We start from the raw sequence: 15,640 nt of genomic DNA, 5'->3' as shown, positions 1-15,640 counted from the left end.
GGCCAGGTAACGTTTTTCCTTAATAAATGACATCGCCAATTGAAAACAGCATTTTAAATTCACTTGGGTTATATTTGTCTGATATTTACATTTGTTTGATGATCTTAAAGTGGGGAAACTATGCAAAAATATACAAATTTGAGAAGGGGGGGGGGCAATACTTTTTCACGGCACTATATATGTAGGAGTTAGTTTCTATGAAACTGTACACTTTAGAGCTCATCCAAATTAACATCAGCCTTGGTAGAGTTCTGTGAGCGGCCTTGTAGTTGTTTTTATTAGGGTTAACAAGATATGATGGACGATGATTGTAAGCGAGCAGACTAAATGAGATAATGGCCATTCATTATCGCTCAAAGTACTTTCCGTGAACACAAATAAGCACACACAAACACTATAGGAACACAGTAGCACCATTGATCGTGAAGCTACCAGCAATTCTACCTTAGATCTTTACTGTCGAGAGAAGCAATTTCCAAACTATGTTTGAGAAAAGGCATGGCCTTTTGTCAATTAAGCAATATTTTGGGCCATTCTTTAACAACACAAAATGCACAGTTTTACTGTCCTGATATGCAGTGCACCCAGTATCAGTAAATTGTCCGTACATGATTCGTTCTATAGACAAAACATCTGAGGTAAAGGAATGTGTCATAAAGAGGAAGGGTTATTGAAAAGTTCTGGAGATTTGCTTTACCATGTTCATGCATCTTAATGTACCGAAATGTCCCACAATGGTAAGTTCATATGTACAGCACTGCACAAAAGTGTTGGGCTGCCACTAGCTAGCTGTCATACTAAACACAGTAAATAGTAGGACAAATATTTAGAATTCCACAAAACCTTTGTAAAAAGCAGTGCACGTACCAAGAAAGAATTGTGCAGATACAGTAAGTTATTTTCACCAGTAAGTTATTTTCACCATTTCAGTCACGACATCCATTCAACTCCCAGAATGATGATGGCACCGTGATGCGTGCACGTTTTCTTTATCTTTAACGGTTAACGGTTTAGGTGAAAGTCTACGCGGTACTGAGTGACATTCTACTGTATATGCTGTATAGTTATTAGCGCAATGCAAAAACAAACAAAAGCTAATGCCAAACTACCAAAGACATTTTGTATGGTATTGTATATGATAATGTGGCAGCATTTGTGTGCGTAATTTCAGTTTGAGTCAAATAGTTTGGAATCACTGCTCGACTGCAGAATACAATTCCCATATACCTTCCATCTCACTTACCCATGGAGAGGGTCCACAACGATTGCACGAGGGTGAGTCATTTTATCTTCAATGAGCGTCTTGCGAGTTTGGGAGGCTTTCTCCAGCCGAGCCACGCTGATGGTTTTTTTGGGCCCGTCATCTGTCCAGTACAAGTTGTCTGCCATCCAGTCCACAGCGATACCCTCCACCGTGTGGATCCCTGGGGGGGGGGGAGAATCTGAATTAGGTCTCCTGTGTTGTGGGACAGTTTTGTTCTAGAGGTGCCATAACCCACCTTCTTTCAGAATGGTGTCCCTCTCAGTCCCATCGATCTTCTGCCGCCCAATGATATAGCTGGTGGCATCAGCAAAGTAAATGAACTCGGTCTCAGCGTGAAAATCCAGAGCTCTGGGCTTCATCAGATTCTCGATAGGGATCATGTATTCATCCGGAACCTTGGCATTCATGTCCATGCCCCTGATGACCCCCGGGCGACCCTTACCATAGACTAGGAAGAGCTCATGCTCAGGCTCTGAAGTAAAACAAAGAATCAATAGCAGCACTGAAAGGTGGAAATCATTTGCACACATCTGCTTGTTAGATCAAATAAGCAAATTAGATGTTAACTCAGGCCTTGTTTTTGTATAAAAAGCAATGAATATCAAGTGGGCCTCAATTGTCTCTTGAGGAAGCTTTATGTAATATTATTTGAATGACTCTTCATTAGTAAAATCATTTTGAACATTTTCATAGGCAGTCTGGCCTCAGGAGGTACATAAATAAATATATAAATTTTAGTCTTCAATAGAATAAAAAATAAAACACATAATAAGCTGGCTGGCTGGCCACATACCAGTGACAAGATCAGTGGAGACTGTCACAATGACCACCAGTTATTTCTTTCAAAGCTTCTCAGTAGACTACATCTCTGAATAGACTTTTGTTCAGTGAGACTACCTCAAGCAATTTAAGTTGAACAACCTTGAAAATCCATCGGGTTGTTTGCTCTGTATTGGTAAATAATCACTTGCAGTGTGAAGATTTGTCAAAAACATACCTGTAACTTGACCTATTGACCATTGAAAATTTGTTCATGTTTTATTCATTTATTATACACTATATCCCTTGAGGGAACATTCAACTCACACTGCTGTAAATTTGTGTTGCACACCACACAGAGAACCAGATCACACACGCAGGCATGCAAGGAGAGATGTCAGAGTGAAAGGGGTGCACAAACAGTGGTGCACCTCTTAAGCACGGGGGACTTGGTTCAGTGCCTTGCTTAAGGGCACCTTGACAGTAGTCCGGAAGCAGACTAGCACCTCTCCAACACCTAGCTGCCATTGTACTTTTGTTTTTAGTTTTTTTTTTTTTTTTGGTCCACTCTGACCCTCATGTTTCAAAACTCAAGTCCTAAGAGATTAGAGCTACTGCAACCCCCAATATCTTTGAAACTTTAGGTTATATTCTGTGCGGCGTCAATATTTCGCACGTAATTTATTATATTGGATTTACCGTATCATGACGCCACTTACTTTTGCAAGACTTTCCATCGCTTCCCAGGCTAAATCCGGAGCGACACCGGCATGTCCGGGTTTTGTGTCCGTTTCCCAGCAGACAGATGTCTGAGCAACCTCCCGCTTTTCCAAACTGGTCCACCTCACAGGCATGGCTTCGGACTGAAGAAGAGAAAACGTCATAAAAACCCAATGTGTTCACATGCATTGTTATGTGAGGCAAAATGACAAAAAATGGTGTGTACCGGGTGGTTGGCGTCTCTGATGATAGACATGCAGCGCGCCTCCCTTGTCCACCCGTGTCACCACTTGGTAGTCTGGGCTGTTAAATCGATTGATTCGTATCACGCTGGTCTTGGGTTGCATGTTAGCGTTGTCCGAGTTGGTGGCATAGAGGTAATTTTCAAATACGGTCAGCCCGTACAGATGCTCAATCTTGGACAAGAAATAAAGACAGAATGTGTTTTGTTATTTCTTTTTTTGCCTCACAGTTTAACAGTACATGAAAAACAGCTTGAACATCTCTCACCAAATGGGGGCCCAATCAAAATTATGTTCATGCAAAATATTCTCGGTTTAAACAGACTTTATCTGCATGAAGATAAAAGCTGAAATTGGATTTACAAAATAGAATGTGGTGACATTGTCGCCACATTGCCAGAAGATCACAGTACTGTAGTTACATTGCTTTAATTGATACAGTACCATTCCCAATACCCTATACCAATCCCCACCCCGAGGGACCATATTTGTATGCTATCAAGAAATAGTTGTGATATGGGATCATGAGTTAAACATTATGGGAAGGGTTTGTGGTTTGCTGATAATCCGTGATACAATTTCAGATGGTTAGTATTACCATTTAAAATGCTAGTTATCTTTACAATCACATTAAGTGTTTCAGAGAGTATTAGTTGTCCTTTTGCATCTCACATTCGGTGTTGGCAGCAAAACCAAACAAATGGAGAGACCAAAAAAAAAGATGTTGAACCGAAGAAGCAACACAGCCAAGAAGAAGAAGACGTCAAATGCACGCAGTAAGTTAGCGTGCTACGAAACGAAAGGCAGCCCAGATGTTTTGTTTTTTTCCCAAGTCAGTCTTAATGTATTTCTGAGACGACTTCAAATGTTTCTCCTTCTGAGATTTGTCTGAGGTGGCCAAAATACAGCTTGATGCATCACTGTGAACATTTGGAGGATACTGCATCAAGAGGTTCTTTGGACTCCAGAGACACCAGAAGCTACTCATCAGTGGCTTTTTGTCTTCCCCGACCCGGAGAGGGCACTCCACCCTTTTCCGACTGAGGACTATGGCCTCAGATTTGGAGGTGCTGATTTTCACCCCAGCCGCTTCACACTCTGCTGCGAACCGCTCCAGCGAGACTTGAGGGTCACGGCTTGATGAAGCCATCAGAACCACATCATCTGTAAAAAGCAGAGACACAATGTTGAGCCCACCAAATCGGACCCCCTCAACACCTCAGCTGCACCTAGAAATTCTGTCCATAAAGGTAATGAACAAAATTGGTCACAAAGGGCAGCCATGGTGGAGTCCAACTCTCACTGGAAACGTATTCGACCAATTGCTGGCAATGCAACCAAACTCTGACACTGGTCATACAGGGACCAAACAAGCCATATTAAGGGGTCTGGCACCCCATATTCCAGCAGCACCCTCCAAGTACTCCCCAAGGGACACGGTCAAATGCCTTGTCCAAGTCCAGAAAACACATGTAGACTGGTTTAGCGAGATTCAACTTCCAGACAGACCCTCCTCTCCAAAACCTCTGAATAGACCTAATCAAGGAAACTGAGGACTGCAGTTGGAAAGCACACTTTGGTCCCCCTTCTTTAAAAGGGGGACCACCAACCCAGTCTGGCAATCCAGAGGCACTGTCCCCGATGTCAACTTGATGTTGCAGAGGCGTGTCAGCCAGGACAGCCCCACAACATCCAGATCCTTTAGGAACTCTGGGCAGACTTCATCCACCCCCAGAGCCCTGCCACCGAGGAGCTTTTTAACCACCTTGGTGACCTCAAACCCGGAGATAGGAGAGCCCGCCTCAGAGCCCCCAAACTCTGCTTCCTCATGGGAAGGCTTGTCGGTACAATTTAGGAGGTTTTCGAAGTATTCGGCACACCGACTAACAACGTCCCGAGTTGAAGTCACCAATTCCCATCCCCACTATACAGTGTTGATGGTGCACTGCTTCCCCCTCCTGAGAGGCTGGATAGTGGACCAGAATTTCCTCTGAGCTGTCTGGAAGCCGTTCTCCATGGCCTCACCGAACTCCTCCCACACCAGAGTTTTTTCCTCAGCGACCACAAAAGCCATATTCTGCTTGGCTAGCCGGTACACATTATCTGCCTCCGAATTCCTACAGGCCAAAAAGCATGTGGCAGAGGTACTGTTGCTATGGTACCCTGTTGAACTCAACCATGTGACGCAGAACAGGGTTCAGCAACTGAAACTGTCTTTAAGTTGAGAGCGAAAAATGAAAGCTGTTTGCTGCTCTTACAATGATGGACAACTCGTCCTCAAAGGCACAAATGTAACGGTGGGAGAAGGTCTCTCAGATCTTAACTGGTCAATTAATGATGCAGCCACACACACACACACACACACACACACACACTTAAGCTGGGAGCTCAGTAAAAGAGACACACAGACTGATTATCACGCTATCACAGGCTGAAAGATATGGCGCTGCTATGGTGACACAGGGACTGAGAAGCCTTCATTTTAAGGACACCACTTTTCCTACCGCTCATCCCAAATTATCCTCTGTAATGTAGACGCAGAGAACTGGACTGGCTTTGATATACACAGGCTGGACGCAACATTAGCTCCACTTGCAAGCTCTAATACAAAAGCGATACAAAAACGCTGCTTTTATAACATTATATAAGTTGTATTAATTCAACATAATGTTTATATGCTAATATTTGTTTCCTTCATTTTACAGTCTTGGCATTGCAATTTATCAATTGATTATTTGATTGTTTTGTTTGATTTTGTTGAACTGGTTAACAATTAATTGTTTCTTGAAGCATCCACCCGTCCAACATTGATAATGCTTGTTCTATGGTCGAGAGTTCTATGCTAGAGCCTATCCCAGTTGACTTTCGGCATATATATATTAATTCATTTTCTATAGCCCTTGCCCTCATTATGGCCACGAGGAGCCTGTCCCAGCTGACTTTGGGCGAGAGGCAGGGTACAGCTGTGGACTGGTCACCTACACACAAACAACCAACAAAGGATAATCTAGTCTTCAAAGAAAGAGTTGTCAACTCTGGAACTGCGTGGCATCAGAAATAAAATCCACTTTGGAGTTTAAAGATGTTCACCACCAGAATGAAAACCTGGTTAAAGAAAAAAACAAAACTGTACTCATCTCTAAATAGTGTGTATTGGGTGGGAAGGAGAGTGAGTAAGTAAATGTTTTACAATAATGCAATATTGGATTAATGAATTATTGACTTGTATGTTATTGTCTTTTTAATTTATGTATATTTTATGTTGTATTGCAATGTTCTTAATTGATGCATATTTTATATTGTACTGCAATGTTTTTTATTGATGTATATTTTATATTGCACTGAAATTGTGGAAGAGCCCAACCGGGGACTGGCGTTGAGAATTAGCACTAGCTATAAACTCTATGCATTAGACTTTATTTTATTGGCCTGGTAGGTATCGGCCGATAATTAGCATTTTATGCTGATCGGCTTTAATGTCATGTCAGACTACCGCAATAAAATCTTGTACCGATACCACCACATCCCGTTTTTTACGATCATTGGGCTTTATCTTGTGAACTCAAATGCGACCGGATACACTCGTTACCGTGGCAACGACAACAAGACTGGCTCGTGCCGACTATTATGAGGACATAATGGGAGAAAACGTGTGTTGGTGGTCACCGGTGCTCAGGACAGGGGAGGACGTTCGTTTAAAGTTTGCTTGAGGTATGTTCACGTACTTTTAATACGATAAGGCTCGCAAGCAGGCAACAAAACAGTGATGTAGCCTAGCAAGCTACTGCTAGTACTAACGGTTGTACGTAAACATGCCGCCGTTCTGTCAAATCATGCTCTAAAGCACAGGTGTCAAACTGGTGGCCCGGGGACCAGATCCGGCCCACCACATCATTTTATGTGGCCCGCGAAAGCAAATCAAAATCGCTAATTGTGTTCTGGTGTAATAGCATTTCTTTTTTTACCAATCCCCCTTTGAAAAGAAATGTAATAGTATTTATAGGCTTCTGATTTCAAAACTGGTTCTTCATCAATGTGTTGTGTATACTGTAATTACAGTATACGAGGTAATCTTTAATTTATATGGGTCCACAGTCGTAGTGGCCCGCCGAGGGAAGTCATAACTGCGATGTGGCCCGTGACAAAAATGAGTTTGACACCCCTGCTCTAAAGTTTCGGTGTGGGTGAAATAATTTTATTACAATAAAGTAATTTAATTACAGTAAGTTAGCACCCATTATTTCTGTCATGTTGTAATGTTGGTTTGAGCTGACTGATTAAAATACACAATCTGACTAGAGCAGTGATTTCCAACCTTTAAGGAGCCAAGGAACATATTTTACAATTGAAAATTCTCACGGCACACCAACAAACAAAAATGTCACAAAAAGTGGAGACATTAATTACTCTATGTACTTCCTGCCATCTAATAGAAGACCATTTATCATTTGTTCTGTCTATCGCTATGCCTCACTGGCAGAAATAGAAGAACAAAGATACATTATTTTTGGTAAATATATTTTTTTGGAGCAATTAAGATCACAAATATATACAGTAAATGAACAGGTCATTTAAATAGACACATTGCTCCATCTTGTGATTGGATCGGTGATCGTTTTTTTAAACTCGCTGATCGGTGATCGGCCCCAAAAATCCTGATCGTGTAAAGCCTACTATGCATCACATTAACTACGAGCTTGTAACTATGTTGGACTGCATTGTTCATGACATACAAAAGAACAATCAAATAAATAAATAAGATAATGTGCTAGGTAATCTGAGTACCTGGAAAAAACTAACTCCAGCACAGGGAGAACAAATGCCACACAGGTGACAGAGTCAAGATTGGATCCCTTAACCTCAGAACCGTGAGGCAGACAAGCTACCCACTCGTTCACTGTGCTGCAGTTAAAAGCACTGGAAGAAAAATGTAAGGCACTACTTGCAATAAGCAGAGGCGCTGTTGGTTCAATCTGAAAGAGTTTGCTGTCTAAAGAACCCCAAAATGACATGCAAACCTCTGTCATGGCACAACTACTCCAATCAGCATTATTCTGCTCAACCCAACAATGGCAAAGAAAAGTAGGAATTCAAAACATTCAAGTTCCTCACATCCCATTAAAAATTATATTTCGAATATAAAAGAATTGATCATTGACTGTTGAACCTTTTTTCACATGGCCATCTCTACTGACAATATTTAGCTACAGGTGCATGAGACCAGCCAAATATTAGAACCTCAGTATGATGCAGAACAGCTCTACACCACTATAAACACAATCATCTGAATAGTACCTCTCGTATAGTGTAAATCACAACCAAGCAGTATTGTCTTTTTAAAGGCAGATTCCAAATACTGGTATCGGAATTCTTCAGGTTGTAGGGGTGTACCTAATGAATTGTCCAGTAGGAATATTTTTATTTCATTACTAACCTACACTGCATGTTTTTAGTTGAGTTGAGTTTTAAGATAATCATTCACTATGATGTTGTCATCCTTCTAACATTAAGTCGGCTCAAGGACACTGACGAGAACGGGTGTACACACACAACACACGCACACAAACACACACACACAGCATGGTGCTTGTGTTTGTGTGTGTGTGTGTGTGTCTGTGCCCTGAGGCTTACTGACTATAAATGAAAGTCATTACTTTCCAGAGATCACAGTAAATATCATGGTAACGGCTTTCAGAGGCAACCCACAAGGAACATTAACCACCTTGATATTAGACACGATTAATCAGCTGCTGAAAAAGCAAAATGCCCTCATCTTTTGTGCGCCCATTCTTCACTAAGCAGACAGCAGACACGTCGGGGTGATCATTGTGTTAGATGCCCTTACCAACAGGCCTTGAATGATGGTGTGCCGGTTCTTCCCTTCGTAGTCCACCACCTCGATGTAGTCCAGATAGGCATCAGCCCAGTACACCAGCCTACTGACCAGATCCAGCGTGATGCCATGGGGAAACACAATTTTACTGTCCACAAGCTTGGTCCGGTTCTGGCCGTCCATGTCGCATCGCTCCACCTTGGGAATCTGACCGTAGTCTGTGAAGAACACCTTTCTGAGAAGAGACACACACAAGACCTGATTAACGGGGGCTCAGCAGAGAAGACTTTGTAACATTAGCAGCAGCAATTTTGCAGTGGCAGAGAGGCGGCGGTTTTGTGCCCTATGAAATCTGCAACAAGTGCTATGTACAGAGGGGCAAAGAAGTATTTATTCAGCCAAGTTCTCCCACTTAAAAAGATGAGAGAGGCCTGTAATTTCCCATCCATCCATCCATCCATTTTCTGAGCCGCTTCTCCGCACTAGGGTCGCAGGCGTGCTGGAGCCTATCCCAGCTGTCATCGGGCAGGAGGCGGGATACACCCTGAACTGGTTGCCAGCCAATCGCAGGGCACATACAAACAAACAACCATTCGCACTCACAGTCACACCTACGGGCAATTTAGAGTTGTCAATTAATGCATGTGTTTGGGATGTGGGAGGAAGAAAACCCGGAGAAAAGGCACGCAGGCACGGGGAGAACATGCAAACTCCACACAGGCGGGGCCGGGGATTGAACCCGGGTCCTCAGAACTGTGAGGCTGACGCTCTAACCAGTCGCCCACCGTGCCGCCGCCTGTAATTTCCATCATAGGTATACCTCACTTATGAGTGACAAACTGAGGGGGGGAAAAAATCCAGAAAATCACAGTCTGATTTTTCAAGAATTTATTAGCAAATTATGGTGGAAAGAGATTTCTGGCTCTCACGGACCTGTAACTTCTTCTCTAAGAGGCTCCTCTGTCCTCCACTCGTTACCTGTATTAATGACACTTGTTTCAACTCGTTATCAGTATAAAAGACACCTGTCAACAACCTCAAACAATCACACTCCAAACTCCACTATGGCCAAGACCAAAGAGCTGTCAAAGGACACCAGAAACAAAATTGTAGACCTGCACCAGGCTGGGAAGACTGACTGCAATAGGTAAGCAGCTTAGTGTGAAGAAATCAACTGTGGGAGCAATTATTAGAAAATGGAAGACAAACAAGACCACTGATAATCTCCCTCGATCTGGGGTTCCACGTAAGATCTCACCCCGTGGGGTCAAAATGATCACAAGAACGGTGAGCAAAAATCCCAGAACCACACGGGGCGACCGAGTGAATGACCTGCAGAGAGCTGGGACCAAAGTAATAAAGGCTACCATCAGTACCATCACACTACGCCGCCCGGGACTCAAATCCTGCAGTGCCAGACGTGTCACCCTGCTTAAGCCAGTACATGTCCAGGCCCGTCTGAAGTTTGTTGGAGAGCATTTGGATGATCCAGAAGAGGATTGGGAGAATGTCATATGGTCAGATGAAACCAAAATAGAACTTTTTGGTAAAAACTCAACTTGTCGTGTTAGGAAGAGAAAGAATGCTGTGTGCCATTCAAAGAACACCATACCTACTGTGAAGCATGGGGGTGGAAACATCATGTTTTGGGGCTGTTTTTCTGCAAAGGGACCAGGACGACTGATCCGTGTAAAGGAAAGAATGAATGGGGCCATGTATCGTGAGATTTTGAGTGAAAACCTCATTCCATCAGCAAGGGCATTGAAGATGAAACGTGGCTGGGTCTTTCAGCATGACAATGATCCAAAACACACCACCAACGAAGGAGTGGCTTCGTAAGAAGCATTTCAAGGCCCTGGAGTGGCCTAGCCAGTCTCCAGATCTCAACCCCATAGAAAATCTTTGGAGGGAGTCGAAGGTCTCTGTTGCCCAGCGATTGCCCCAAATCACTGCTCTAGAGGAGATCTGCATGGAGGAATGGGCCAAAATACCAGCAACAGTGTGTGAAAACCTTGTAAAGACAAAGAAAATGTTTGACCTCTGTCATTGCCAACAAAGGGTATATCACGAAGTACATTTGTTATTGACCAAATACTAATTTTCCACCATAATTTGATAATAAATTCTTTACAAATCAGACAATGTGATTTTCTGGATTTTCTTTTTCTCATTTTGTCTCTTAAAGGTGAGGTATACCTAAGATGAAAATTACAAGCCTCTCTCATCTTTTTAAGTAGGAGAACCGATCATGGGAGCATTCCAAGTGGGTTTATGTACACGGGAGAAAAATCATCACACTGACCCCATGGTGGGGTCCAGGGCAATGCCTTTGGGGTTGTAGAGCTCCTGGTCCAGAAGGGTGACACATGTCTCTCCATCCTTGTCACACACAAAGATCCTGTCGTCCACATCATCTACAAAGTAGAAGTTTCCGGTGAGCCAGTCGATGGCCATCTGCTCCACATCTGTACAGAGAGAGGGGCAGGGGGAGAGGGAGGAGGTGCTAGGAAAAGTGTAACTTCTTTTTAGTCCTTAAATTCCTGTGGACTTGTAAAGAACTTGAACATGTAATGTTGTTGTAAATACTTCTAGCAAGTAAGAGGTCATGATAACGTGTTGAAGTAAACTAAGTGAGCCATCCAATTACTGAGCAGCTATGCACTAAACACAAGCCGTCCATGTTTTCAGGTTTGGAAAAGGGGGATGTCTGCTCGACTGACAAATGAGTTGACAAGCGAACAGCATCAAGCCGGCAAACCTCATGCACTTGTCAGACAGGCTGCTTGCTTGGAATTAAACACAAGTTTGAAAGTGTCAAGTTTGGAGAAGGAAAACAAGTAAGTCTACACTTCCATGTACACTGCTCTGGATGGTCTGGATGGATGCCTCTATTCCAGCCACATAGGGAGGGTGTGGGGGAAGAGAAAAACAGTGGACAAAAAAAAGAAGACTATATAAAACGATCCTTGATTACTTCCTTCCTTCCCCCAAACAGCATCTAAAGCCAAATACTAGTCAAATACCTCCCAAAATGATGTGTGTGCCATCACAAGTGATGTCAGACTGTGTCCTGTTTATCATACAGTGCTAATTGGTGAATGTGATCATTGACAACCATTTCTGTTGAGAAAGTTTAGAGCACCTCTGCCAAAGTTAAACTGTTAACAACTGCAAATAAAAACTAAAAAAAAAGAGTTTGTTTTTCTGACCACATTTTGGGAAGAGGCTGTGCAATCAGCAGCATACACTCTGACAAGAACAAGGCAGCCAATGAATTGCCTTGACTGTGAAAGTACACACGAACAGAAAATAATAAGCCTTACTCACGAGGTTGACGTAAATTAATGGAAATGCTTCATTTTGTTTCTGGAGGGGAGGAATCTCATCCATTGCGAAAAGAGAAACCACTTGTCTCTAAATAAAGCTTTTTTTAAATGGTTGAGTGCTGTATTATGTTTGTCTTTTTGCACTTTCCGTTACATGAGAGATGACTTAAGATGAATAGACTGATGAAACCATTTGTATTCTGGTTTGAGGGGAACAGTTGTATTGTGACTCAAACAGCGAGAAGAACAAAACTACACATCCACATGCACATGCTAAGCCTCACTTGTTTGCATGGCTGCCTAAGACTGTATACCACTGGTTAGCAACACAAGTGACACAGAAGGATTTCGACAGGCATAAACAAGGGGAAGCGCAAACCAGGGCTTCAAACACACACTGCTAAAGGAAGAACTGCCGGCGGAAGAGTGAGAATCACCACATACTCGCCCAGCACTTTTTAGTACCGACGCAAAATTTTGATTTTTAATTGATTCTACATTGTAAAAAAAAAAAAAAAAAAAAAAAAAAAAACATCATCAAACGGCTAGCAATGGCTAAGATCGGCTTGTTTACTATTCACGTTCATACAATGCACGTACGTCTTGTACACGTTCACCTTTGTGAGGTGCGCAGCATTGGTCAGAGAGGCGAGGAGGGAGGGAGGACTGGAGTGAGGCAACATTTGAATCTTGTTAGCAGTTTGAAAACTGCAAATTCTCCCCTTTAGGTACCGTTGGCTAGCATTGGCTGCCTTCACCAGTATCCGATACTTTGAAATAAGGCTGTTATCGGTCAGATACCGATACCTTGTATCAGTACTCACCCATCCCTCACAAAAATAATGAAAAATCTGCTTTGAAGGGGATCCAAATGCCAAGACCATTGGGAAGCTTTAAGTTAAAGATCTAAATGTTGTTCTTTCCACATTTCAACAGCGCAGTAGATTAAGTGTGTGACCGACAGCGAGAAAGTGGAATGGGGAGGAGGGCTTCACAAACCACAAGATGTCTATTTTTACAGCTGCTCTGTGCTCTGCTCTCCTCAGAACTGTCCTCACACAAACACAAACAGCCCAGATAGGGGGCTGCACTCGAGCAGCAGGGACCCAGGGTCATGAAGTACTGGGTTGTTTTCCAGGGTGAGCTGGGTCACTGTGATGAGGAACGCAGACCAAAGTGTCCATTTCTCCAACCAAGACCAAAAAGCTTTGGTATGGAGGAAATGACTAAGCAGATTCTTTGGCAAAAAAAAACAGCTACTTTTACCAATGATGGACCAATAAATCTGTCTCTCGTTGCGGAGGAGTTGTCAGTGTTGAAAGTGTTTTGGTTTGAGTAACAGTTGGAGAAAAGGTATAAGCGAAAACGGCAGAGGAATGAAGCAGAAAGGAACAAAATGTGAGGAAAAAATAGAGGAGAAGCTGGGAGGGAAAGAGAGATCTGATTTCCACCAGGGAAACTTGGCCGTTGTGCAGCATTTCTGAGGTTTATGGGAGTCAGCGGCCGTAATCCCAGAGGTGCTCTTAATTTTTAACACACAGTGCTCTGTTTAAACACTTCCAGCTGCCCCACGACACACCGATTCACTGATTAAGCCATGGATAAACAAAGATACAGGAGAAGCAGTGCAAGATTCTAAAAGGAGCCGCTTTACTCACTCCTGCCATTCCCCTGCACTCTCCTCCTGCATGCACCATTTTTTCCCTCCCTGGTGTGGATTCATTAAGTGCACTTCATTATGAGGAACGCGATTGGGAAGTGATTGTTGATTCTACAAAGCACAGTGACGGTGCAGTACAATAAAATTGCAAAGAAATGCACGATTTCACTGTCGCCACACTATTTATGTTATTTTTCTTAGTAAATAGTGTATTTGATTGGTGTTACTTTTTTATTTATACATTAAGAATACAGTTTTACTGGCGTGTTAAACGCGCAATGGATTGTGGGTTAATTATTCATGCCGCGTGCACGTTCATCAATCGGTCATGGAGGGAAGGACTGGCTCACTGAAGGATTTACAGTACTTAGCTTAAATAATATTTACAATGAAAAGTGAGAACTCTCAACTTCGTCGGTGAGCTGGTTGAACACGCTGCACGGCTGACGTCACAGTAAGAAAAAAATTAAATTACTGTGGTGGGAGCAATGGTGTGTGTGTGTGTGACTGTGACCCACACACACACACACACACACACACAGACACACACAAACACACACACACACACACACACACACACATACACACAGTTGGTTTCATGGACCGCAATCGGCAGTGTACTGAGAATGGTGTGCTTACGTTTCGGAACTTACTGTATTGCGTTGGAATGTCAAATCTGCACTAAATTGCTGATTTAATGTGGCTTCTGTAACTTGTGTGGCGTACATTACCAAGTAATGGGTACGGTTAAGCTAATGCTTTTTCTTTTTTTTTGTACTTGTACTTTTTTCTAACTTAGTTACTTTTGACATCAAGTAATCAGCAAAGGAACTAAGTTACTTTTCCAAGGTAACTGTGGCAATACTGATCCCGGTAGTGCTATTTTGATACCTCCCAACAGAGGTGGGGATTGGGGGTTGTGGACAAAGAATTCCAAACAATTTTTCGATTGGGGGAGGGATTTTTGGATGGATTATGGATAATGGATTTTTTTCTTACCTTCCAAAAATAGATGGATTTTAATGAGGAAAAAATAGCAAACTAAAATACTGAACTTTAGAAAAACGAATAATGACATGATTAAATAGAATGGTAATTATTAAAAGTATTTTTGTTACACTTTTTGCTTCAACTCAACGGTCATTATGCTGCTCTTGTCGGTGTGTGTCCCTTGGGCACATGGGGGCAGTATAACACAGACGTATGCATATACAGTACCTATACATGGAGACAGAGGAGGTGTCACCGGTCCTCAGCAGTAGCATTAGTCGTTCTTTGCAGAGGATAAAGACTATATGCCTTTGAGTATTGTTATATTATCTCTCTACATGTGTTGATCCACCCTTTGGGTTCAAATATCCATTGCTTAAAGGGTTATACACCATGACCCCAATGCTATGCATTAGTATTCATTAGGTTGATTCCCATTATGTGTAGTATTAAGATTTCAGACTTAAAGGCTAAATTATGTGGTTGTATTCAAAACACGATGTTAAGTTTAGTTTGTCAGTAAACTTCAACTGAGAGTGGCAATAAACAGCTTGAAGGCCCTTTTTAAAGAATGGCACACTAATTCTACCTACCAAACTGCTGCTTGTTGTGAAGTGAATTGAGTTCACTGCCACCACACAGCGCTCTTATCTCAAGTGCAAGCTTGCAAGTGCATCCATCCCTTTTCTGAGCCGCTTATCCTCACTAGGATCGCGGGCGTGCTGGAGCCCATCACAGTTATCATCGGGCAGGAGGCGGGGTACACCCTGAACTGGTTGCCAGCCAATTGCAGGACACACATAAACAAACAACCATTCACACTCACATTCACACCTATGGGCAATT

The 15,640-nt window shown here is 42.6% G+C and overlaps 1 protein-coding gene across 1 annotated transcript in view; it reads right to left on the bottom strand.

Annotated features, from left to right (window-relative positions):
* The window catches only part of LOC133408569 (low-density lipoprotein receptor-related protein 1-like), a 127,578-nt gene that overhangs the window by 57,828 nt on the left and 54,110 nt on the right, over positions 1–15,640 (bottom strand). Inside the window, 6 exon segments of the mRNA XM_061687619.1 lie at positions 1,244–1,424; positions 1,500–1,736; positions 2,743–2,886; positions 2,970–3,159; positions 8,831–9,053; positions 11,121–11,283. Coding sequence (XP_061543603.1) covers positions 1,244–1,424; positions 1,500–1,736; positions 2,743–2,886; positions 2,970–3,159; positions 8,831–9,053; positions 11,121–11,283 — 1,138 coding nt within the window.

Source organism: Phycodurus eques, chromosome 10 (genome assembly GCF_024500275.1).
Source record: "Phycodurus eques isolate BA_2022a chromosome 10, UOR_Pequ_1.1, whole genome shotgun sequence".
In the NCBI taxonomy this organism is placed as follows: Eukaryota; Metazoa; Chordata; class Actinopteri; order Syngnathiformes; family Syngnathidae; genus Phycodurus; species Phycodurus eques.
Note: the sequence above shows the minus strand (reverse complement) of the source record. Positions and strands in the feature narration are given on the sequence as shown.